Source organism: Pristiophorus japonicus, chromosome 2 (genome assembly GCF_044704955.1).
Source record: "Pristiophorus japonicus isolate sPriJap1 chromosome 2, sPriJap1.hap1, whole genome shotgun sequence".
Taxonomy (NCBI): domain Eukaryota; kingdom Metazoa; phylum Chordata; class Chondrichthyes; family Pristiophoridae; genus Pristiophorus; species Pristiophorus japonicus.
The window spans coordinates 128,121,725-128,147,632 of NC_091978.1; the positions used below are offsets into that span (position 1 = coordinate 128,121,725).

A 25,908-nucleotide genomic window follows, 5' to 3' on the forward strand; every position below is an offset into this window, starting at 1 on the left:
CCACTAATTTTGGCCACTTTGTATGCCCTTGTTTTAAATTGGATACCGTCCTTTATTTCTTTAGTTAGCCACGGATGGCTATTTTTTTCTCTTGCACCCTTTCCTCCTCACTGGAATATATTTTTCTTGAGAGTTGTGAAATATCTCCTTAAATGTACACCACTGTTCATCAACCGTCCTACACTTTAATCTATTTTGCCAGTCCACTTTAGCCAACTTTGCCCTCGTACCTTCATAGTCTCCTTTATTTAAGCTTAGTACGCTGGTTAGAGATCCAACTTTCTCACCCTCCATCTGAATTTGAAATTCAATCATGCTATGATCTCTCGTTCCAAGGGGATCCTTTACTTAGGACATTGTTTATTAATCCTGTCTCATTACACAGGACCAGATCCAAGATAGCCTGCCTCCTGGTTGCTTCAGTTACATAGACTGCTCAAGGAACCCATCCCTTATGCACTCTGTGAACCCTTCCTCAAGGCTATCCTGAGCAATTTGATTTGTCCAGTCAATATGGAGGTTAAAATCACACATGATTATTGCTGTTCCCTTTTTACAAGCCCCAATATTTCCTGGTTTATGCTCCGACCAACAGAGTTGTTACTGTTAGGGGGCCTATAGACTACATCCACCAGCGACTTTTTCCCCTTATTATTCCTTATCTCCACCCAAACTGTTTCAACATCCTGATCATTTAAACCAATATCATTTCTCATTGTTACAGTGATTCCATCCTTTATCAATAAAGCTACCCCACCTCCTTTTCCTTTCTGTCTGTCCTTCCGGATTGTTAAATACCCCTGCATATTTAATTCCCAGTCCTGGTCACCATGCAATCACATCTCTGTAATGGCTATCAGATCAGACCCAGTTGTATCTATTTGTGCCATCAACTCATTTATTTGTTACAAATGCTACGTGCATTTAGACAAAGAGCCTTTAAATTTTTACCCTTTTTCCTCCTTGTTTTCTCTCTCCTTCAAACTCACTTTCTTTATTTTTGATTTCTAATTCCAGCTTTACTCCCTTCCTTACTGAATCTATTTTCAGGTTTCCATTCCCCTGCGAAGCTAGTTTAAACCCTCCCCAACAGCACTAGCAACCCGCCCCTCCCCCTGCGAGGATATTGGTCCTGGCTCTATTGAGGTGCAACCCGTCCGGCTTGTAGAGGTCCCACCTCCCCTAGAAGCGGTCCCAATGCCTCAGGAAACTAAAACCCTCCCGCCTGCACCATCTCTCCAGCCACGTATTCATCTGCTCTACCCTCCTATTTCTGTACTCACTAGCTCATGGCACTGGGAGTAATCCGGAGATTACTATCTTTGAGGTCCTGCTTTTTAATCTCTCTCCTAGCTCCCTAAACTCTGCCTACAGGACCTCATCCCTCTTTCTACCTGTGTCATTGGTACTGATATGGACCACGACCTCTGGCTGTTCACCCTCTCCTCCCAGAATGCCCTGCAGCCTTGATTGGCACCAGGGAGGTAACATACCATCCTGGAGTCACGTCTGTGGCCACAGAAACGCCTGTCTGCTCCCCTGACTATTGAATCTCCTTCCATTATAGCTCTTCCATTATTCTTCCTTCCTCACTGTGCAGCTTGAGCCACCTGTGGTGCCGTGGATTTGGCTCTGGCTGCACTCCCCAGCGCCACCCTCGCCCCCACCGGCACTCAGAACAGAGTACCAGTTGAAGAGCGATATAGACTCGGGACTCGTGCACTACCTGCCTAGTCCTCCTCTTCTGTCCAGGGATCACTCAATCCATGCCTGCCTGCACACTCTTAAACATGGGTTTGGCATACTTTAAAAGCAATTTTAACATGCCTTTTTGTCGTAAGGCAATTGGCTTCAGTGTCTAGAGGGTTCGGGAGGAAAAATTAGCTGGGTTCTCATTCCTGTTCACTGGTTGATAATTCTTGATTCAAAGTGAATTTGATGTTGGCTTTTATGCTCCTCTTGACTGAAAAGCCTGGTGAAGCTTGCTGTCTGGGCTCATGTGAAGATTCGTCTCTTGGAGAAGGAGTGATGTCAGCTGTCATGAAACCATATCCCAACTTGAGAAATGGAGAGAAATCTTGGATTTAAAAAAAAACGTTTGTGGCTGCACTGCCCTTATAACAGATCTGTAGATGTGAGGATTTCCTTTAATCGTGCTGTTTATGATTTTGTCACTTTGAGTTACCCCTTGCTATTTTGCACTTTTTGTAGGTAGGCGAGTCAATACAGAGAACATGTGCAGTGAAAAGCTGGAGAAGACCATTATCCTTTTTACTAAAGTGGTAAGCAATTAGAGCCTTTTTTATATTAAGCATATCCGTTTGATACTTAGACAGTAATTATATTTGGGAACAGCAGAAAACTGAACAGAGTATACTTGGCTAATTAGTGTGTCTGACCCATCCAAATGAGAACTGATCAGAAGTTATTTTCTAAGGTTTAATTAGAATTTATATAATTCAGCTACCCTTGACCTGCTGCAAGAAAATACTTATACATTAAATCTGTTCTTCAGTTTTTAGCAGGGTTGAAAGCTGTACGTGATTATGGATAATCAAAAATGTGTATGATAAGGTGAATAATTGGAGCTGTACCACAGAGCTAATTTGCACAAGGAGAGAAAAACAAACGTTGTACGTTCATTCATACCTCCAAACTGATTGAGTAATTTCTGGAACAGTTGTTATTTCGGTCATTGCCATTTGGGATGTTGAGTACTCGAATTTCATTGTACGCTATCTGAAAAGGTCAGATAACTATAAAGTTAAGAACAGCTTGAGGCTTTGCAATCAGTCGATTTATACCAGAGTTATGCACCTTGTTCATCTCATTTGTAAGTGAATCAAGAAAATTAATTGGAAGGCTTCTAATAGGCAAGGACTCTCATAGCAGACCTGGTCTCCAGTCGTCTTGGTTAATCCTTGCCACTGGGCCAAGAGCTAGCTCCGTCAAGCCTGTTTGGTGGCTGGTGTGCAACGGCCACCACACATTAAAAAAAATCCACGCACAGGCATCTTCCACCCTTGAATATGTAGTTCGGGACCGGGAATATCAGGTCCTTCATCAAAACACCTGTGAACTCATCCCTTTTTGGTTTGGAAGCAAGTCATCCTCGATACGGGGGACTGTCTAAGAGAGAGACTCTCATTATTTACGTGGGGATGTTTAGAGATTCTAATTTGCGTGTGAAGAAAAGCTTCTGTCGAAGAATGAAGAAAGTATTTTAGTGTGGAGGGGAAAATTAGGCCAAAAATATCTTCTACATATCAGTTAATCCTATTTGAACAAAGTAATTCCAATCGCTGGCCTGACCCTGCGATCCACTGCTCCCCCCCCCCCCCCCCCCCCCCCAATAATCTCTGCCGCAGTCCCAGCCCGATGTCAGCCAGCCCTGATATCCCCTTGCTCAGTCCCTGTACCATCCAATTTAACGTGACCACCCCTCATCAGGAAAAATCCCTTATCCAAAACAGGCCAGGTCCCGAGGGTTCTGGATAAGAGAGGTTCAACCTGTAATATAATTGAGGGGCTCAGAATGAAGTTTTTGTTGTGTACTGCTAAATTTTCAGGTTGTGATATTGTGTATGTCTCTTGTAACCATTTCTTATATTTTATAATATATCTGTTTGTTTAAATAATAACAGTTTTAAGTTTGAAGTTCCTGGTGCTGTGTACAGGGTTTTGTGATGCCATATCTAGCTTAAATCACTTCTGTGAAAGGGAAGTTTTTGTATTTGTGAGGCACTAATTTGGTGTATTAATAATTATAGAACAAACGGATTTGTCTCTTGAAAATTTCTTTCATTCAGAATCTTTGATAAAACTATGTGGTGAGAGGGAAATTAATAACCTATTACTGTTCCATCATTCTGTGTAACATAATCAAATTTGCCTTTGTGTGTTACATAGAAACATAGAAACATAGAAAATAGGTGCAGGAGTAGGCCATTCGACCCTTCGAGCCTGCACCACCATTTAATATGATCATGGCTGATCATTCACCTCAGTACCCCTTTCCCGCTTTCTCTCCATACCCCTTGATACCTTTAGCCGGTAAGGGCCATATCTAACTCCCTCTTGAATATATCCAATGAACTGGCATCAACGACTCTCTGCGGCAGGGAATTCCACAGGTTAACAACTCTCTGAGTGACGAAGTTTCTCCTCATCTCAGTCCTAAATGGCCTACCCCTTATCCTAAGACTGTGTCCCCTGGTTCTGGGCTTCCCCAACATCGGGAACATTCTTCCTGCATCTAACCTGTCCCGTCCCGTCAGAATCTTATACGTTTCTATGAGATCCCCTCTCATCCTTCTAAACTCCAGTGTATAAAGGCCCAGTTGACCCAGTCTCTCCTCTTATGTCAGTCCAGCCATCCCTGGAATTATAGTGGGCTGGGTTTTGCTACCCTTGGCCATCAAATGTTTATGGCCATCTTGGGTGAAAAAGATGCAAATTGACCACTGCCGGTAATAGTTATAACACAAAAAATACCCTGATAGTTCGACTTCAGACAGTTCGACCAGATCAACTAAGCAAAAGTTAACTTTTAAAATGGGGAGTTTTGATCAGATAAAAAAACTTAGAAACATGAGATATCTGAAATATTGCAGTGAGAGTATCATCAATTCTTTGATCACTATGTAGATAATAACAATAAATAATGATATAAAATAAAAGTTTACTTTTTGTTGGAGGAATATTTAGCAAAACATCATTTTGAGCATTACGATTGGGAATTCCGTGGAAAAATGTGTGTATTTATATATATTTAAAGCCTTGCAGATAATGTGTATAATACATTAAACGTATGGCACATTAGATGTGTCTGCAGTATGAAAAATTGTCTGTCATCAGTCACACTTTTCTGATTAGCTCAATTAACTGCTGTCGATTCAGTTAAACGTACTGATTTGTTCAAATATCGACAAGTCTGCTAAGCTACCAATTTGAGTGAGGAACCACACCAAACCACATGTTTTTTATTTAAAGTATCAATCGTGTAGTAAGCTTATAGTGTGGAGATGGCCATGGGATCAAGAGTGGTGCTGGCAAGGTAGAATCGGGTGTCCTCAACTGACCTCATGACTCCAGATGATTACTCTGAGGAAGAAAGGACAGATCTTTGGGGGTGATGATGCAGGTTGGAAGGGAAAGAAAGCAGTTACTGTAGATGCTTTGTGTTCAATTTTTCCCAATGCTATTTTTTGGCGGATTTGAAGTTACGCCCGTTTTTTGGGGCTCGACTACGCCAAAAAAAAGTTGTAAGTTTCCTCGTTTTAACTTGTGAATGTGTGCCCTGCGCACATTGTCCTTAAGCTCTGTGGGTGGAGCTTAAGATGTGCGCCAAAAAGATCGCGTTGCCAGGGTAACGAGAGGGACACTGCGGGCTGAGGCTGAAAAGTGAAACATACAAGACATTCTCGCCAGCTCTCACCAACCTGCACAAGCACCTTGCACATTGTAGCTTACCAACATGAAAATATTAAAGAGTCTTTGTGCCAAAAGTCTATCCTGTAAACTGGACTGGAAAGGCCCCCCTCTCTCCTTCCCCCCCCCCCCCTCCCTTGCCGATGCCCAGTGCTGCTCCTAGCCCAGGCCGAAAGGCCACCCTCCACCCACCCCCTGTACCTACCGGAGCCAGTGCTGCTTCTAGCCCGGGCCGAAAGGGTGAACAGACCAGACCAAAAGCCCCAGATTAAAGTGAATTCGAGATTAAAGACAAAAAGGAGATTGTTACAGAGCCAGCAAGTTAAAGAGGTATAATTGCCCACTCTCGATTCCTCTCTGCCGCTGCTGTCCTGGCCGTGGAACTGGATCTTCTGAGCCGATTCCCTTACCTGTGCTGATTTTGTTAACAGCTCAGAAGGTTTTTCAGAGCAGACACATACGCCGTCTTAAGAAAAATTGTAGTTGGCCAAACTTGCATAAATAGCCAGAATTGACCCAGACCCACCCTCACCCTTCCCTGTCCCAGACTGACCCTGACAACCCTCACCCTCCCCTGTCCCAGACTGACCCAGACCCCCCCTCACCCTTCCCTGAACCAGACCCCCCCTCACCCTCCCCTGTCCTAGACTGACCCAGACCCCCCCCCCTCACCCTTCTCTGTCCCAGACTGAACCAGACACCCCTCACCCTCCACTGTCCCAGACTGACCCAGACCCCCCCTCACCCTACCCTATCCCAGACAGACCCAGGCCCCCCTCACACTTCCCTGACCCCGACCACCCCTTACCCTCCCCTGTCCCCGACTGACCCAGACCCCCCTCACCCTCCCCTGTCCCAGACTGACCCAGCGCCCCCTCCCCTGTCCCAGACTGACGCAGACCTCCCCTCACCCTCTCTTGTCCCAGACTGACCCAGACCCCCCACCCGCACAGGTGGCAGGTTATGCCCCCAATGAGGTTTTAAAAAAAAATTAACCTGAGTGAATTACGCTGGCGCAGAAACTTTGGGGAAACGTGGAGATTTTAATTTACTCAAAAAAAAAAATGGTGTATGCCATAAAAACAGCACAGATAATTGGGGAAAATTGAGCCCTTTAACCACATTCAAACCGGTAAGAGTGAAACCACTCATGGAGCTGGACAAGAGCATAGAGGCATTGGAGAAGTATTGTGTTGTTGATTTGAAATAAAGGAGACCCAAAAGACAGGCGGGGGTTTTGAGCCTGCAATATTGGCAGTGGAGAAAGTTGGTTGAGAAGCAGAGTCACATGAGAGAGAGGCATGGCCGGTTGAGAGGAAGAATGTAAAGCAGGACCTGGAAGTAGGCAAAAGGGAAATAAGGGAGGTCAGGGCCTCGGGTGTGGAGTGGCAGCCAAGATGGGCATGCATGTGAACACAGAAGAACTTTAAATCACATGAACCAGAAGCAAAGATCTTCCTTCCTTTATCCCTTTTCTCAGTCAACACCAAAAAATAATTAACTGGTCAGTCATCTGATTTGCTGTTTGTGAGACTTCGCGATGCACGATTGCTGATCTTTCTACTAACAACAGTGAATACATTTCAGAAGTTATTGCTTGTGGAGTAAGTTAGAATGTGCCGAAGACATGAGAAGGTACTATCTTCCTGTAGTGTTCAATTTTGGATTCTCTTCTCTGGACTCTCCAATATTCATTTGGAAAAAGCCATGATTCCAGGACTTGGGTTCAGTAAAAAGACATTTGCAATGTTGGACTTTTTTCATTGGAGAAAAGATTGGGCGAGGGTAAATTTAGGCATTTCTAATGTTGTGAGGTAAGCTAGTGATTTAGAAGTATTTGCGGAACTTCTGTCAAATGAAATAGGTTGGGTAGAGCCTATGATAGGGTACAGAAGGTAAAGATGAAAGCATGGGCCTTACACTAAATATCCGTAAGACAAAGGTCTCCATCAACCTGACACCAGCATACAGCGCTGCCCCCCAGTCATCAAAATCTATAGCGCGGCCTTGGACAACGTGGACCATTTTCCATATCTTGGTAGACTACTCTCAGCAAGGGCAGACATCGATGACGAGGTCCAACACCGCCTCCAGTGTGCCAGCGTAGCCTTCGGTCGCCTGAGGAAGAGAGTGTTTGAAGACCAGGATTTCTCATCTGGCACCAAGGTTATGGTCTACAGGGCAGTAGTGATACCAGCCCTTCCATATGGCTCATATACAGTAGATTCCTCAAAGTGCTGGTAAAGTACCGTCAACGCTGCCTCCGCAAGAACTTTGGTTCTGTCTTCACGAAGGAAGCCACAAATAATCTTCCGGAAATACTAGGGACCGAGGGTCTAGAGAGAAGGAGGGAAAATCCTTATTAGGCAGGAAATTGTGTTAGGGAAATTGATGAGATTGAAGGCCGATAAATCCCCGGGGCCAGATGATCTGCATCCCATTTAAGGAAGTGGCCCTAGAAATAGTGGATGCATTGGTGATCATTTTCCAACAGTCTATTGAGCTGGATCAGTTCCTATGGACTGAAGGGTAGCTAATGTAACACCACTTTTTAAAAAAGGAGGGAGAGAGAAAACGGGTAATTATAGACCAGTTAGCCTGACATCAGTTGTGGGGAAAATGTTAGAATCAGTTATTAAAGATGAAATAGCAGCGCATTTGGAAAGCAGTGACAGGATTGGTCCAAGTCAGCATGGATTTATGAAAGGGACATCATGCTTGACAAATCTAGAATTTTTTGAGGATGTAACTAGTAGAGTGGACAACGGAGAACTAGTGGATGTGGTGTATTTGGACTTTCAAAAGGCTTTTGACAAGGTCCCACACAAGAGATTGGTGTGCAAAATTAAAGCACATGGTATTGGGGGTAATGTACTGATGTGGATAGAGAACTGGTTGGCAGACAGGAAGCAGAGAGTCGGGATAAACGGTCCTTTTCAGAATGGCAGGCAGTGACGAGTGGAGTGCCAGAACCCCAGCTATTTACAATATACATTAATGATAAGATGAAGGAATTGAGTGTAATATCTCCAAGTTTGCAAATGACACTAAGCTGGGTGGCAGTGTCAGCTGTGAGGAGGACGCTAAGAGGCTGCAGGGTGACTTGGACAGGTTAGGCGAGTGTGCAAATGCATGGCAGATGCAGTATAATGTGGATGTGAGGTTATCCACTTTGGTGGCAAAAACACGAAGGTAGAATATTATCTGAATGGCGGCAGATTAGGAAAAGGGGAGGTGCAACGAGACCTGGGTGTCATGGTATATCAGTCATTGAAAGTTGGCATGCAGGTACAGCAGGCGGTGTAGAAGGCAAATGATATGTTGGCCTTCATAGCTAGGGGATTTGAGTATAGGAACAGGGAAGACTTACTTCAGTTGTACAGGGCCGTGGTGAGGCCTCACCTAGAATATTGTGTTCAGTTTTGGTCGCCTAATCTGAGGAAGGACGTTCTTGCTATTGAGGGAGTGTAGCGAAGGTTCACCAGACTGATATCCGGGATGACAGGACTGACATATGAGGAGAAACTGGATCGACTGGGCCTGTATTCACTGGAGTTTAGAAGGATGAGAGGGGATCTCATAGAAACATATAAAATTCTGACGGGACTGGACAGGTTAGATGCAGGAAGAATTTTCCCGATGTTGGGGGAGTCCAGAACCAGGGGTCACAGTCTAAGGATAAGGGGTAAGCCATTTAGGACTAGATGAGGAGAAACCTCTTCACTCAGAGAGTAGTTAACCTGTGGAATTCTCTACCGCAGTGAGTTGTTGATGCCAGTTCATTGGATATATTCAAGAGGGAGTTAGATATAGCCCTTACGGCTAAAAGAATCAAGGGGTATGGAGAGAAAGCAGGAAAGGGGTACTGAGGTGAATGATCAGCCATGATCTTATTGAATGGTGTTGCAGGCTTGAAGGGCCGAATGGCCTACTCCTGCACCTATTTTCTATGTTTCTATCCTGCAAATCCACTGGGAGGATAGATGCACCAACGTTAGTGTTCTCGCTCAGGCCAACATTTCCAGCATCGAAGCATTGACCACATTCGACCAGCTCCATTGGGCGGGCCACATCGTCCGCATGCCCGACACGAGACTCCCAAAGAACTCCTACACGGCAAGCGAGCCCCAGGTGGGCAGAGGAAACATTTCAAGGACACCCTCAAAGCCTCTTTGATAAAGTGCAACATCCCCACTGGCACCTGGGAATCCCTGGCCCAACACCACCCTAAGTGGAGGAAGAGCATCCGGAAGGGCATTGAGCACCTCGAGTTTCGTCGCTGAGAGCATGCAGGAATTAAGCGCGGATAGCGGAAGGAGCGTGCGGTAAACCAGACTCCCCACCCATCCCTTCCTTTAACCACTGTCTGCCCACCTGTGACAGAGACTGCAATTCCCGTATTGGACTGTACAGTCACCTGAGAACTCATTTTTAGAGTGGAAGTAAGTCTTCCTCGATTTCGAGCGACTGCCTATGATGATATGAAAGAAGGAAATACTTGAATTTACATAGTGCTTCACATACATTGAGTTGCTTTGAATTGCACTAACTGTTGTGTGGGGAAATGCAGCAGCCATTTTGCATATGACAAGTTCCCAGCAACAACAATGAGTTGACTGACCAGTGCTAGTGGTTGAGGAGAGAATGTTGACCCGAATGCTTTTTTTCATATAATGCCATGGGGTGTTGTCTTTTCTTGGGAGTATATACTGAGTCATGTTGACTCCTGAGCTCATTGAATCCAGGATTTATGTGAGGCCATCACCAGGATGTAATCTCACATTGCTTGAGGTTTGCACTGGATGGTGCGTAACTCTGGCCATTGAGTGTTGACAGAATGTGGTTGCATTGGTACACATCTAACATTTAACTAACTGAAATGACGACACACAAGCATCAAGCATGAAAAATTACAGGCACTTGTAAAATGTAATATTAGAGGCAGCCAGTCAACCCGAATGCAGGCTGCAAATGCATTACTTGTTAAAGTACAATGTAGTATTTGACACCCAGCAGTCACTGAATTGTAAGTTGTTAATTGACGTTTTCCCTGCCCCTCTTTCCCGCCCCCCCCCCCACTCCCATATGCGACTGATACCTGTTAACCCTAACATCACCCTAACCACACCCCCGGCCCACCCCCCACCTGCTAACCCTAACCAAAGACTGGCTTTGAACATTAAATCTTGCAGTCAGTGTAAAATGTCAAATGCCGGTTTCTGCAATGGGAAGGGCTGTGATCCTGAAGCAGGCCCTCTGTCCTCCATTGCAACCTTTAATTTACTCCATGCAACTTTAAAGTTGCTGATTGCCCCTACTGCCCCAAACAAAGGCTGAGTGAGCTGTATAATGGTTTAAAAGCCCAAGGGAGATGCCGCCACTCCCCAATCTGAGAGCACCTCACCCAAGCCTCGTGCTCAATCCTGCTGCCGCCAGACACCTGAACAGGAGGAATTGTAAATATGCTTTGAAGAAGGAACAGGCCTGATCGGCTGAATGGCCCCCCTCTCCTTCCATGCTTTTATTTTATTTCAAGAGTAGACTTGCGTTTTGAATGACAGTCTAAGTAAACAAGGGTTGTTTTAGAGGAAGTAAGATTCTTGATCATAACTCAAACAAAACATAGGGTTTGCTCATTTGAAACATTTACTGTGCTGAATTTTTTTGCTAATTTTTCCAGAAAGTTGTGTAATTAAGTTAAAGATTTTATTTACCATGCTCGACAACAATTTAACGTGCTATCCTGTTTACCAACAATTAAATATTTAACTTAATAAAAACAGAAAATGCTGGAAATACTCCGCAGGTCAGAGAGAAACAGTTAACATTTCAAAGGTCGATGACCCTAACTCTGTTTCTCTCTCCACAGATGCTCCCTGACCTGCTGAGTATTTCCAGTATCTTCTGTTTTTATTTCAGATTTCCAGCATCCGCAGTATTTTGCTTTTGTAAATATCTAACTTATCTGTCTTTGTTGATTGCAGCTTTTGGACTTTTTGGACTATCACCCATTTTCATTCATCTCGTTGATTCAGAGGTCATTGGAGTTTGCTGTTCGCTACGTATTTACAGGCGCTGGCGAGGGTGTGGCATTTGAGCGGTTCATTGTTCAGTGTATGAACCTCATTAAAATGATTGTCAAAAATGATGCTTACAAACCGGCAAAGAATACCGAAGGTACAATTACTTCCATGCATGTACTTTATTTCCTTCCTGCATAAAAACCTTGACCATAATTCTTGTCAATTTGATTGCATTAGATTGCATCTCTAGTTAATTAGTTTGTAGAAAATAATTTAAAGCTGAATGTAAAAATTTGGTTTATGTTCAGTTGTATTTTCTAAAATTTAACCAATGATTTCTGTCAGTGTTATGGAATTTGCTTTCCAGCAAATGGAAAGGAAATTGGTTCTGTGTCTGAAGTGTTGCTTGAAGCTTTTGCACCATAAATATTGGCATTTATTTTGGAGGAAGATGTTTAATTAAATAAAACTGATATATTTTTTTTTCAATTGATTAGAAATCAGACATTTTCTAGACAACTGGGATAATATTTCATTTTCTAAAATAAATAATTTGAAGCCTTTCCCTTAAAGTATATCAAATTAATTTCATTAAGTCATCATCATCATAGGCAGTCCCTCGGAATCGAGGAAGACTTGCTTCCACTCTTAGCATGAGTTCTTAGGTGGTTGTACAGTCCAATACGAGAACCACAGTCTCTGTCACAGGTGGGACAGATAGTCGTTGAGGAAAAGGATGGGCAGGGAGCCTGGCTGCCGCACGCTCCTTCCGCTGCCTGTGCTTGATTTCTGCATGCTCTCGGCGACGATACTTGAGGAGCTCAGCCTCCCGAATGCACTTCCTCCACTTAGGGTGGTCTATGGCCAGGGACTCACAGCTGTCAGTGGGATGTCGGCCTTTATCAGGGAGGTTTTGAGGGTGTCCTTGTAACGTTTTCTCTGCCCACCTTTGGCTCGTTTGCTGTGGACGAGTTCCGAGTAGAACGCTTGCTTTGGGAATCTTGTGTCTGGCATGCGAACTATGTGGCCTGCCCAACGGAGCTGATCAAGTATGGTCAGTGCTTCAATGCTGGGGATGTTGGCCTGGACGAGGACGCTAACGTTTGTGTGTCTGTCCTCCCAGGGGATTTGCAGGATCTTGCGGAGCCATCGCTGATGGTATTTCTCCAGTGACTTGAGGTGTCCACTGTACATGGTCCATGTCTCTGAGCCATACAGGATGGCGGGTATTACACGGCCCTGTAGACCATGACCTTGGTGACAGTTTTGAGGGACTGATCTTCAAACACTCTTTCCCTCAGGCGGCCGAAGGCTGCACTGGTGCACTGGAGGTGGTGTTGGCTCTCGTCGTCAATGCCTGCTCTTGTTGATAGGAGGCTCCCGAGTTAAAGGAAGTGGTCCACGATGTCTTCATTAAGTATATCAGAAATGAATGCATTATTTCTTTCACATCCTGCATTTTTCTTAATCCACTGAGGGCTGGATTTTCAGTTTTGCTCATTTTGGGGCTGTAATGGAGGCAGGGTGGTCCTGATAGCGTCCGGGAACAGTTTGCGCCTTAGTCAGCAAAATTGGGCTGCTGGGCCCTGAGTGTGGGGTGGAGCGCTAAGGGAGGCATTGCACACCTCTCTTAGGACGCTAGGCCGGTTGAGCAAGCGAAAATCCCGAGCCTCGGTGCGCTCTAAGGATAGGCTTGGGGAGAAAAAAAAAACACCAAAGACATTAAGTAACTCAAGCCACCACAAATAAATCGCAAAAAAATAAAGATAAAAAACAATTACACTTACCTGCGGTGCACTTGCCTCGCTGTAGCTGCTACAGGTCGGACTGCCTGTTTTCACAGGTGGTCCCAGCACAACACTCCATGGAAAGCTACGGATCGGGCTGGAGCCGATAAATCCCTGGGGCCTGATACTCTGCATCCCAGAGTACGGAAGGAAGTGGCCCTCGAAATAGTGATGCATTGGTGGTCATTTTCCAACATTCTATGGACTCTGGTTCAGTTCCTATGGATTGGAGGGTAGCTAATGTAATCCCACTTTTTAAAAAAGGAGGGAGAGCGTAAACAGGGAATTATAGATCGGTTAGCCTGACATCGGTAATGGGGAAAATGTTGGAATCAGTTATTAAAGATGTAATAGCGGCGCATTTGGGAAGAAGTGACAGGATCAGTCCAAGTCAGCATGGATTTATGAAAGGGAAATCATGCTTTACCAATCTTCTAGAATTTTTTGAGGATGTAACTAGTAGAGTGGATAGGGGAGAACCAGTGGATGTGGTTTATTTGGACTTTCAAAAGGCTTTGACAAGGTCCCACACAAGAGATTAGTGTGCAAACTTAAAGCACATGGTATTGGGGGTAATGTATTAACGTGGCTAGAGAACTGGTTGGCAGACAGGAAGCAAAGTGTAGGAATAAACGGGTCCTTTTCAGAATGGCAGGCAGTGACTAGTGGGGTACCGCAAGGTTCACTGTTGGGACCCCAGCTATTTACAATATACATTAATGATTTCGATGAAGGAATTGAATGTAATATCTCCAAGTTTGCAGATGACACTAAGCTGAGTGGCAGTGTGAGCTGTGAGGAGGATGCTAAGAGACTGCAAGATGACTTAGACAGGTTAGGTGAGTGGGCAAATGCGTGGCAGATGCAGTATAATGTAGATAAATGTGAGGTTATCCACTTTGGTGGCAAAAACAGGAAGGTAGAATATTATCTGAATGGTGACAGATTAGGAAAAGGGGAGGTGCAACGAGACCTGGGTGTCATGGTACATCAGTCATTGAAAGTTGGCATGCAGGTACAGCAGGCGGTAAAGAAGGCAAATGGCATGTTGGCCTTCATAGCGAGATGATTTGAATATAGGAGCAGGGAGGTCTTCCTGCAGTTGTACAGGGCCTTGGTGAGGCCACACCTTGAATATTGTGTGCAGTTCTGAGGAAGGACATTCTTGATATTGAGGGAGTGCAGCGAAGGTTCACCAGACTGATTCCCGGGATGACAGGACTGACATAAGAAGAAATACTAGATCGACTAGGCTTATATTCACTGGAATTTAGAAGAATGAGAGGGGATCTCATAGAAACATATAAAATTCTGACGGGATTGGACAGGTTAGATGCAGGAAGAATGTTTCCGATGTTGAGGAAGTCCAGAACCAGGGGTCACAGTCTAAGGATAAGGGGTAAGCCATTTAGGAACAAGATGAGGTGAAACTTCTTCACTCAGCGAATAGTGAACCTGTGGAATTCTCTACCACAGAAAGTTGTTGAGGCCAGTTCGTTAGATATATTCAAAAGGGAGTTAGATGTGGTCCTTACAGCTAAAGTGATCAAGGGGTATGGAGAGAAAGCAGGAATGGGGTACTGAAGTTGCATGTTCAGCCATGATTTTATTGAATGGTGGTGCAGGCTCGAAGGGCCGATTGGCCTCCTCCTCCACCTATTTTCTATGTTTCTAAACCAAGGGCATTAATGCTCTGCGCCCCGTCGAAACCGACCCCACAAACCCCGGCGGGGTGCTGGAAGCTGGCCACTCACCCGGAAGAGCTTACCATTGCCATTGCCGCCCTTCCGGGGCGAAAACAGAGGCGGCAGCAAGCTGAAAATCCAGCCCCTAGTTGTTACATCGAGTTACATTCATTATGTTAAAGAGCTCTATCAGATCGGTCCTCTGCCTTCTCTTTGCCAGAGAAAAGAGCCCCTACCCGTTCAATTTTTCCTGAGAATTCTAACTCTCAGCTCTGGTACCATTCAAGGAAATCTTTTTTGTACCTTCTCCAGTGCTTCTATATCCTTTTTATAATATGGAGACCAGAACTGTGCACAGTACTTCAAGTGTGGTCTAACCAAAGTTCGATACAAGTTTAATATGACTTCACTGCTTTTCAATTCTACCTTTCCAGAAATTAACCCCAGTGCATGGTTTGCATTTTATGGCGTTATTAACCTGTGTCGCTACTTTTAGTGATTTGTATGTCTGTATCCGACATGGGCCGAATGACCTGTTTCTGTGCCGTATATCCTATGTATACCAAGATCCCTTTGCACCTCTACCCCTTTTAAACACTTATTTATCCAAGCAGTGTGTGGCTTCCTTATTCTTCCTACCAAAATGCATCACCTCATACGTATCTATATTGAAATTCATTAGCCAATTGAACGCCCATTTTAAGAACATAACATAAGAACATAAGAATTAGGAACAGGAGTAGGCCATCTAGCCCCTCGAGCCTGCTCCGCCATTCAATAAGATCATGGCTGATCTGGCCGTGGACTCAGTTCCACTTACCCATCCTCTCCCCGTAACCCTTAATTCCCTTATTGGTTAAAAATCTATCTATCTGTAATTTGAATACATTCAATGAGCTAGCCTCAACTGCTTCCTTGGGCAGAGAATTCCACAGATTCACAACCCTCTGGGAGAAGAAATTCCTTTTCAACTCGGTATTAAATTGGCTCCCCCGTATTTTGAGGCTGTGCCCCCCAGTTCTAGCCTCCCCTACCAGTGGAAACAATCTCTCTGCCTCTATCTTGTCTATCCCTTTCATGATTTTAAATGTTTCTATAAGATCACCCCTCATCCTTCTGAACTCCAGCGAGTAACTTTTGCAAGCTTATTAATGTTGTCTTGTATTTTGTAGCATTCTTCCCATGTATTAACTATACTCCCCAATTTGGTATCGCCTGCAACTTTAGAAGTTGTACTTCTGAGTCCAAATCATTTATGTAAATTGTGAACAGCAGTGGTCCCAGCACCAATCCCTGTGGAACACCACTTCCTACCTTTGCCAGTCTGATTAGCTGCCCTTAACCCCACTTTCTGTTTTCTGTTTTGTAGCCAGCTTGCTATCCATTCTTCTACCTGTCCCCTGACTCCACATACTGTGAACTTGGTCATGAGTCTACCACGCCTTTTGAAGATTCAAATATATTACATCCATTGTATTACCCTTGTCTACTCTTTCTGTTACTTCTTCAAAGAATTCAATAAAATTGGTCAAGCATTAACTTCTCTTTGAAATCTAAACTGCCGATTCTTTATTACATTTTTGGTTTCTAGATGTTTTTCTATTACATCTTTGAGTAAAGATTCCATTATCTTTCCTACCATAGACGTCAAGCTAACTTGTCTATAGTTCCCTCGACTTGTTCTATCTCTCTTTTTAAATATAGAAATAACATTAGCTGCTCCTCAGTCCTCTGGCACTATTCCCCTTTCTAATGAATTGTTGCATGTATGTAATAAGAAGATAAGAAATAGGAACAGGAGTAGGCCATACGGCCCCTTGAGCCTGCTTCACCATTCAATAAGATCATGGCTGATCCGATCATGGACTCAGCTCCACTTCCCTGCCCACTCCCCATAACCCCTTATTCCCTTATCATTTAAGAAACTGTCTATTTTTGTCTTACATTTATTCACTGTCCCAGCTTTCACAGCTCTCTGAGGCAGCGAATTCCAAATTTACAACCCTCTGAGAAAAGAAATTTTTCCTCGTCTCTATTTTAAATGGGCGGCCCCTTATTCTAAGATCATGCCCTCTAATTCTAGTCTCCCCCATCAGTGGAAACATCCTCTCTGCATCCACCTTGTCAAGCCCCCTCATAATCTTATACGTTTCAATAAGAATACCTCTCATTCTTCTGAATTCCAATGAGTAGAAGCCCAACCTACTCAACCTTTCCTCATAGGTCAACCCCCTCATCTCCGGAATCAACCTAGTGAACCTTCTCTGAACTGCCTCCAAAGCAAGTGTATCGTTTCGTAAATATGGAAACCAAAACTGCACGCAGTATTCCAGGTGTGGCCTCACCAATCCCTTGTATAGCTGTAGCAAGACCTCCCTGCTTTTATACTCCATCCCCTTTGCAATAAAGGCCAAGATACCATTAGCCTTCCTGATCACTTGCTGTACCTGCCTACTATCCTTTTGTGTTTCATGCACAAGTACCCCTAGGTCCCGCTGTACTGCAGCACTTTGCAATCTTTCTCTATTTAAATAATAACTTGCTCCTCGATTTTTTTTTTTCTGCCATGGTGCATGACCTCACACTTTCCAACATTAATAGTGCCTCTGCTATCTCTGATAAAGCTTGGAAAGTGGCTGTTTTGTTTGACCTGATATGTCATAAGGGATTTGAAGCGCAAACATTTCTGCTTCAGTGTGTGATAGTGAAGAAAAATGTAATGTTACAGAAAAATAATCATAAATCTAAATTTTGCGAGGAGCATAGTTTCAGTGAAAAGGTAATGGGAATTGATTTGTGAAATACAGATGTAAATCGTGGGCGGGCACTGAAAAGGATGCAGTTTAGTTGAAGGGTTCTGATGAAGTCTTTGTTCTTGTGATTTATGAAAGTAAGCAGAGACTCGAGATAAAATTATAGTCTAACTCCTAAAAGATCTCATTTTGTACAGTCCATACTGAACCTCTTCATTTGATCTATGCTGCAATGTGAAAAACTCTTGACAACTTCTGTTACTGGTCTAGTATTTTTGTTGATCATTATACATTGTGTGGATTCACTACCTGCAAAATGGCATAGTATTGCAAAATTATTTTGATTGAAAATAGGATGTAATTGAATTTCCTACAGTAGCTTACTGTGGGGTTTCATGCTAAATATATATTTGACTCTTTTCTGATTCAGTGGTGTACATGGAATTAGACTAAAACTTAATCACGGTCCCCTGCTTATTTTCACACAGCTGAACACACAGAAAAAATTAAGGCAGGGATCAAGAAGATACTGCAAACTTGACCAGTTGGTATAAATATTTGCTGGTGAAAATAAGCCTTACATAACTGTAAGGAGCTCATGGACTTCTTTGTCACTAACAATGAGCAAGTCATACATGACAACCTGTGTGATTGTGATCATAGTGTATTATCCTTCCTTGTGTCCCTCGACCTCATTGCAGCCTTTGACACAGACAACCACATCATTCTCCTCCAACGCCTTTCCTTCATTGTCCAGCTCAGTGAGATTACCACTCTTACCGATCTAATTGTAGTCAGAACAAGAACAACAACTTTTATTTATAGCGCCTTTAACATAATGAAATGTTCCAAGGCGCTACACAGGAGTATTTTGCGATAAAAATTTGATGCCGAGCCGCATAAGTGGAAATTAGTGCAGGTGACCACAAGCTTGGTCAAAGAGGTATGTTTTAAGGAGCATCTTAAAGGAGGATAGCGAGGCGGAGAGGTTTGAGCAGGGAGTTCCAGAGCTTGGAGCCTAGGCAACAGAAGGCATGGCCACCAATGGTTGAGCGATCAGGGATGCTTAGGAGGGCAGAATTAGAGGAGCGCAGACATCTCGCTGCGGGGGAGCGGCTGGAGGAAATTACAGAGATAGGGAGGGGTGAGGCCATGGAGGGATTTGAAAATAAGGATGAGCATTTTGAAATTGAAGGCGCTGTTTAACCGGAAACCAATGTAGGTCAGCGAGCACGGGTGATGGTTGAGTAGGACTTGGAGCGAGTTAGGACATGGGCAGTCGAGTTTTGGATCACCTCTAGTTTACGTAGGGTAGAATGTGGGATGTCGGCCAGGAGTGCATTGGAATAGTCAAGTCTAGAGGTAACAAAGGCATGGGTGAGCGCTTCAGCAGCGGATGAGCTGAAGCAAGGGCGGAGACGGGCAATATTACGGAAGTGGAAATAGGCGGTTTTAGTTATGCTGTGGATATGTGGTCGAAAGCTCACTTTAGGGTCAAATATGACACCAAGGCTGCGAACAGTGTTGTTCAGCCTCAGCGAAGAGTTGAGGAGAGGGATAGAGTCAGTGTCTAGGACATCGCCAGCAATGGCTTTTCTACCCGCTCCTGCACTGTTACTTCTGGAGTCCCCCAAGAATCTATCCTTGGGGGCCCCCTTCTCGAAACTCAGGATATATGCTGCCCCTTGGCGACATCATCTGCCGACATGGTGTCAGTTCCAGACGTATGCTGACAACACCCAGCTCTACCTGTCCCAACAGCTCCACTGTTTTTGTACTGTCAGACTGCTCATTTGATAGTCAGTCTTGGGAGGAGCTGCAGTTTCCTCCAATTAAACACTAGGAAGATTGAAACCATTGTCCTTGGCCCCTGCCACAAACTCCGTATCCTTGTCATTGATTCCATACCCCTCCCCGGCCACTGGCTCAGGTTGAACCAGTCTGTTTACAACCTCAGTATCCTGCTCAATCCTGAGCTAAATTTCGAATCCCATATTTTCTCCACGACAAATATCACCTACTTCCACCTTTGTTGCATTGCCCACTTCTGCCACTGCCTCTGCTCAGCTGCTGTTGAAGCCATCATCCATGCCTTTGTCACCTCCAGACTTAACTATTCCAACACTCTATGTCCATTGTTCCTTCCTTCACACTCTAAACTTCAACTTATCCAAAACTGTGCTGCCCATCTTCTGCCCACCAAGTCCCACCCACCTATGCTCACTGGGCTATATTTCTGCCAGCCTACCTCTAACTTTCTCCAGCCACACAAAGCCTCTGAGAACTATGCGGTCCTCCACCTTTTGCATGTCCCACTGCTTTTGCCCTACCATTTCCGGCCATGTCTTCAGCTGTCTTGACCCAAAGTTCTGGAATTGCCTCCATAAACCTCTCCTCCGTTCCACATCCCTCGCCTCCTTTAAGACCACCCTTAAAACCCACCTCTTTGACCAAGCTTGCGCTGCAATTGAGGGCCATTGGCAGCGCCATCCTCGCCCTGCTTCGAGGTTCCAGGTTTGCCTACAGGCGGTGGCAGAGTTCTGTGACCACCTCCTTAGTGAAGCAGAGCTGATGAACACACTGTTTGTGGCTTAGGTGCAGATAGGAGAAGTACTCCCTAAAAACCCAAGGTGGGTAAAGCCTCCTGCTGAGAGCCCTCCTCCTCTCTCTGCGAGCAGCTTGTCCCTTTTGCTGCTTCACTGCTCCATCTCTATGTCATGCTGCAGCCCAAGACCACACCTGTAGTACTGTGAGCAGTTTTGTGCACCACATATTAGGAAGGGTATATTGGCCTTGGAGGGAGTGCAGCGTAGGTTTACTAGAATGGTACCTGGACTCCCATGGTTTAAATTATAAGGATGGATTACACAAAGTTGGGTTGTATTCCCTGGAATTTAAGTGGTTAAGGGGTGGTTTGATCGACATTTTTTAAAGGTATTACGGGGAACAGATAGGATAGATAGAGAGAAGCTATTTCCACACGTAGGGGAGTCTAGGACTAGGGAGCATAGTCTAAAAAATTAGAGCCAGACCTTTTCGGAGTGAATTTAGGAAACAATTCTACTCACAAAGGGTGGTAGATGTTTGGAACTCTTCTGCAAATGGCAATTGATGCTAGATTAATTGTTAGTTTTAAATCTGAGGTTGATGAAATTTTTGTTAACCAAAGATATTAAGGGATAATGGGCAAATGCAGGTATATGGAATTAGGTCGCAGATCAGCTTTGATCTCATTGAATGGCGGAACAGGCTCAAGGGGCTAACTGGCCTACAAGTGTAGTGATGTTCCTAAGGGGGACTGCAACTAGAGCCCCCAGGATGGGGAGCAAGTGATGTTCTCAGAGACCTTCCTTTAAGAGCCACGCCTTGCAATGTCCAACAGCATTCCCTAAATTCCCTGCCAACTTAACAACTTTTTGAATGTCTTACACTAAGCCACCACTCAAAATAAACTGTAAAAGAACCAGTGCAAAAGCAAAAATCAAAACTTAACTGAAAGTTGCGTGTGTCTCTTTAAGTAGCACTGGTGAGACATCTGTTGTGCAGCTGCACGCACGTTTGGCTGCACGTGCTTTGGGCAGGGTATATAGTGGAGCGGTGACGTCCCAAAATAGCAGGCCGTACGCCAAAGCAGCGTTACACGCTGATTGATATCACGACCTGCCTCATTTGAATTTTTCCGGCTGCACTATCGCCCTTCCCAATATGGCGACCTGTGCTGGTAATCGGTGGAAGTGTGGCGAGTGACATTTTTTTTCTTTAAACCGACCATAACAGCTGGCACTAAGCATGGGAATTTTGTGATGATCATGCTTTACTAGTCTGAACCAGCCTAGCTAGAGAAGATGAGTTGCATCTATAATGTTTCATAACAGAAGTATAGGAAAATTGATCGTGCTGTGAAAACGATATGCTTTTTATTTACATAATTTTGTGTAAAATAAATCAGTTGGTTGAATCTGCATTTCATCTCGATAAATTGTTAGTTTAGTTTGCCTTCCATAAATAGAGGAGAATTCACATGTAAGCACATCATACTTCAGTAGCCGGTTTATAGAGTCAAGGTTACCTTTTACAACCTCTGGATCATGCTATTTTTTAACTAGATATTGGATGGAAATGGTGCACTCTCTGCATAGGTCCCCTTCCAAGAGTGACCAGTAGTGTTGAAACTGAGAGAATAGGCCTGAATTTGCGGTTGGAGGCTTCCTGCGGGTGGATGCCTCCGAACCACAATTAAGCTACGAACCTACCCGATGGTCCTGGATCCACAGAGACTCGCGCTCCTGGGCCGCTACACGTACGCAGGTAAAGGCCCATGCATGCGATTCATGTGGGCCAGCCCAACCAATCAAAAAGGGGATTCTCATTACGCTTATGGAGATTCCATTTACACAATTGAATCCCCATAAGCTTAATAGGAATCATCAAAAAATACATTTTAACAACACTGAAATTAAAAAAATTACATGTTTAAAATTAAAATACAATTTAGTTACAAACATTTAAAACAAAAAATGTAATTTTTTGAAAAATAACTGTAAACATTTTTCATGGAGCTAAATAAAACACTTATTTTACAGGTTTTTGAATGTTAAAATTATTTTAAAATGTTTTAATTTTTAAACCCATATGCTGGTAAAAGGAGGCCCTAACGTCTGCATTTACCAGGCATAAGAGTTTCATGGGCATTCGCTGAGCAATAGATGGGCAAATAGCCCAACTCTCCACCAGCGAATGTCCATTTCCCGGGGATGCGGAGGATCTGTCAACAAGTTCCGGTTCGCGTATGCACAGCGCTTGTGTAAACCTAGAACTTGCGAGGCACTTATGGCCGCATACACACCACGTACGCTGTCATAGACCCTGCAAAATCCGGGCCAGTGTCTATCACAAAAGCCTGAAAATGGTGGTTGTTCTGTTGTACATGTTTTTTAAAATAAGCCTGTTCTTTTTTTTAAGTTGCCCTGCTGTGCTGTTGCTCTCTGTTTGTTGTGCTTTTTTCAATGCCCTCATTGTGCTGTTTGTGTTTGTAAGTACACAGTTCACATGTTGTTTTGTCTTTTATATGTTTCCCAGTGTCTTTTTTTTTTTACATTTTAGGGCCTGTTCCTTTCTGTCTTTTATCTGAAAGTTTTGTTCCCTACTGACTTTTTGGCCTTATTTTTCAAATTCCTTTGCCCCTCTCTTTTTCTTGTGTGTCTGCCACTATCTTTTTCTCAAGGTAATTTTTTTCTGCAATCACTCACTGACCTAAAATCTAAGTATTGCACACTGTGCACGCTTACTACTTCAACTCCTTATAAAAAAAATATGCACTACCCTATTACTCCATCTACCCTCCCAACTACACACTCCTTCACTCACTCTTCAGTATTGTGATTCAAATACCAACTACTCCCCAAAAATCTTCAATATTTTCTTACCAATGTTAACTTAATTGCTCCCATGCCTGTCTCAAATCCTTATAAATGAAATAGCTTTTTTCCACAACCTACTTTATTAAGTTCTACAGCGTGTTCACTTCTTTGTAAAAGACTATTTTATCAGACACCCTGTGAGCAAATGACATGGGAGATCCATTAGTAGTAGATAAACTGTGTTTGCAATGGATTGCTTGTGGTTGTATGCAGTGGCATAGCTTGTGAAGCTCCAGAGTTGTCATGCGAATTTCTGCTGCAAGGATTGTTATGGCAGCAATTTTCTGTAGCCCATTATTTTACACAGCAGCAATTTAAATTGGTAGGATAATCTTTTGCAACTACATGAGAAAAAAAAAAGTTCTGTGACGATGGCTGTATTTCATGGTCTGGACAACGCAGGACAAACTATAAAGATTACTTGGTTAAATGTAAAGTTGATTTCTGTGTTTACACTTTGATCTGTAGAAATCGGATAAATAATTGATAAACAGCAGTTCAAGAAGAAGGTGCACCATTATCTTCTCAAGGGTAACTATGAATGATCAGTAAATGCCAGTGACGCCTACATTCCAAAAAATTATTTTGAAAAAAATTAGTTATTCCAAATGTGAGGACCATCATAAAATCTTAAAACCATTGTGTATGAATTCTACTTAGACATTCTCTTTCAAATGAATAATGTATTGTCTACTGAGATCCCCAAACACATCTGTTTTTTCCCCTTTACTAATTAGCATTTTTCAACCAAGAAGGTGGGCAGCCAACTTGCTTCCAGCCCTTTAAGTTTTTCATTCAAGTGCATGAGAATGTTGCAGATTGAGTATCTTAGTTTTATTTCACCAGTGCGGAAGCACCTCACTGTTGCTTACCTAAAACCTAAAACTGCCCATGTGAGGAAATATGAACATATAGGTATTGTTGAGAATGTGAATCAAATAGAAAATTAGTAGTTGTTACAAGATTTTGTAACTGACCTGCCATTTCTTTTTCATTTCATTTTAGAAAGCAAGCCTGAAACTTTAGAAGCACATAAAATAAAAATATGTTTTTTCAACTATTCAACTTTAACTGAAATCTGTAGAAGATTGGTATCTCATTATTTCCTTCTGACTCCAGAGGAACTGTCTATGTGGGAGGAAGACCCCGAGGGCTTTGGTAAGTTTTTAAAGTTTTTAAAATAAACTTACCGTTGTGGGGAGGGTTTTTAATGATAACATATGTTTTCATAACTTTATTTTTATGTTTTTTGTGTTTTTTAAAACATACCTGTAAAAGTAGGCTATACATCTGCTTTTTCAGGCGCAAGATTTTTGAGGACATTTGTATGCATAAATATCGGAAATTTGCACTTAGATGTGTCCTCGCTCCCGATCTGCGGCGGATCTGTCAAGCCAGAAACTTGACAGATCGGAAAAGCCGGTTTTCAGCGCATGCGCATTGCACGCCAAAAGCTGACTTTTCCAATGCCTTCCCGGGTCCGTACAAACTTCGTACGGACCCGGGGAGGCCGGAATTTCAGGGCCAATATTTCATTTTAAGTCACTGGTTTGATGATGCCTAAATTATCTATTGCCATAACATAAATCTATATCTTGGAATTAAACTTATTGTGGGTTCCATGCAATTAGCATAAAATACTCATTTATTCAAAATATTACAACACAAGCTGAAACATAGTAAGTAAACAAGAACACAGAGCAAAAAATCTATGTGAAGCAAGATATGAACTTGGAAGATGCACTCAAACTAAATATAACATACGGTTTGGTGTGTATATTTTCAGATATTACCCATTGGGGATTTACTGTTTGGGTTCACATATTGTTATGCTGCCGTATGGTGGTTTGAAGCATTTTTCAAGGTAACTTGAGGCATGCTGTGGCGAGAAGGTTGTATGTGACATAATAATGTGACTGTAACACAGATGTATTGGCTGATAAATTTGCTGAGAAATTGAAGTTTTATGTTGCATATAAATGCAATCAATATCTTTGGGAACAGTAGCATAGTAGTTATGTTACTGGACGAGTAATCCAGAGGCCTGGATTAATAATCCAGACATGTGAGTTCAAATCTCACCACGGCAGCTGGGGATTTTAAATTCAGTTAATTAAATAAATCTGGAATAAAAAGCTAGTGTCAATAATGGTGACCATGAAACTACCAGATTGTCGTCAAAAACCCATCTGTTTCACTAATGTCCTTTCGAGAAGTAAATCTGCCGTCCTTACCTGGTCTGGCCTAAATGTTACTCCAGACCGACAACAATGTGGTTGACTGCCCTCTGAAATGGCCTAGCTCCGAGAAACAATAATACAGTAATAAGAAAAGTGAACGCACCACCTGGCATCGACCTACGGACTGGCTTTAGACATGATGACACCACACCCAGCCCAGTCAACTCTGCAAAGTCCTCCTCACTAACATCTGGGGATTTGTGTCAAAATTGGGAGAGCAGCAGACTAGTCATACTCATAGAATCAAAAATGGTTTGAGGATGTAACTAGCAAAGTGGACAAGGGAGAACCAGTGGATGTGGTGTATTTGGACTTTCAAAAGGCTTTTGACAAGGTCCCACACAAGAGATAGGGGATAATGTACCGACGTGGATAGAGAACTGGTTGGCAGACAGGAAGCAGAGAGTCGGGATAAACGGGTCCTTTTCAGAATGGCAGGCAGTGACTAGTGGAGTGCCGCAGGGCTCAGTGCTTGGACCCCAGCTCTTTACAATATACATTAATTATTTTAGATGAAGGAATTGAGTGTAATATCTCCAAGTTTGCAGATGACACTAAATTGGGTGGAGG

At 43.4% G+C, this 25,908-nt stretch overlaps 1 protein-coding gene across 6 annotated transcripts in view; it reads left to right on the forward strand.

The window, feature by feature from the left end:
* ipo11 (importin 11) overlaps positions 1–25,908 on the forward strand; it is a 928,775-nt gene that overhangs the window by 263,785 nt on the left and 639,082 nt on the right. For 5 of the 6 annotated variants that reach the window (XM_070869309.1, XM_070869300.1, XM_070869331.1 and 2 more), the window contains 3 exons: positions 2,212–2,282; positions 11,415–11,607; positions 24,104–24,256. In XM_070869309.1, the coding sequence (XP_070725410.1) occupies positions 2,212–2,282; positions 11,415–11,607; positions 24,104–24,256 (417 nt within the window). The remainder of the gene's footprint in view (positions 1–2,211; positions 2,283–11,414; positions 11,608–24,103; positions 24,257–25,908) is intronic. The other variant, XM_070869323.1, reaches the window with a different exon arrangement.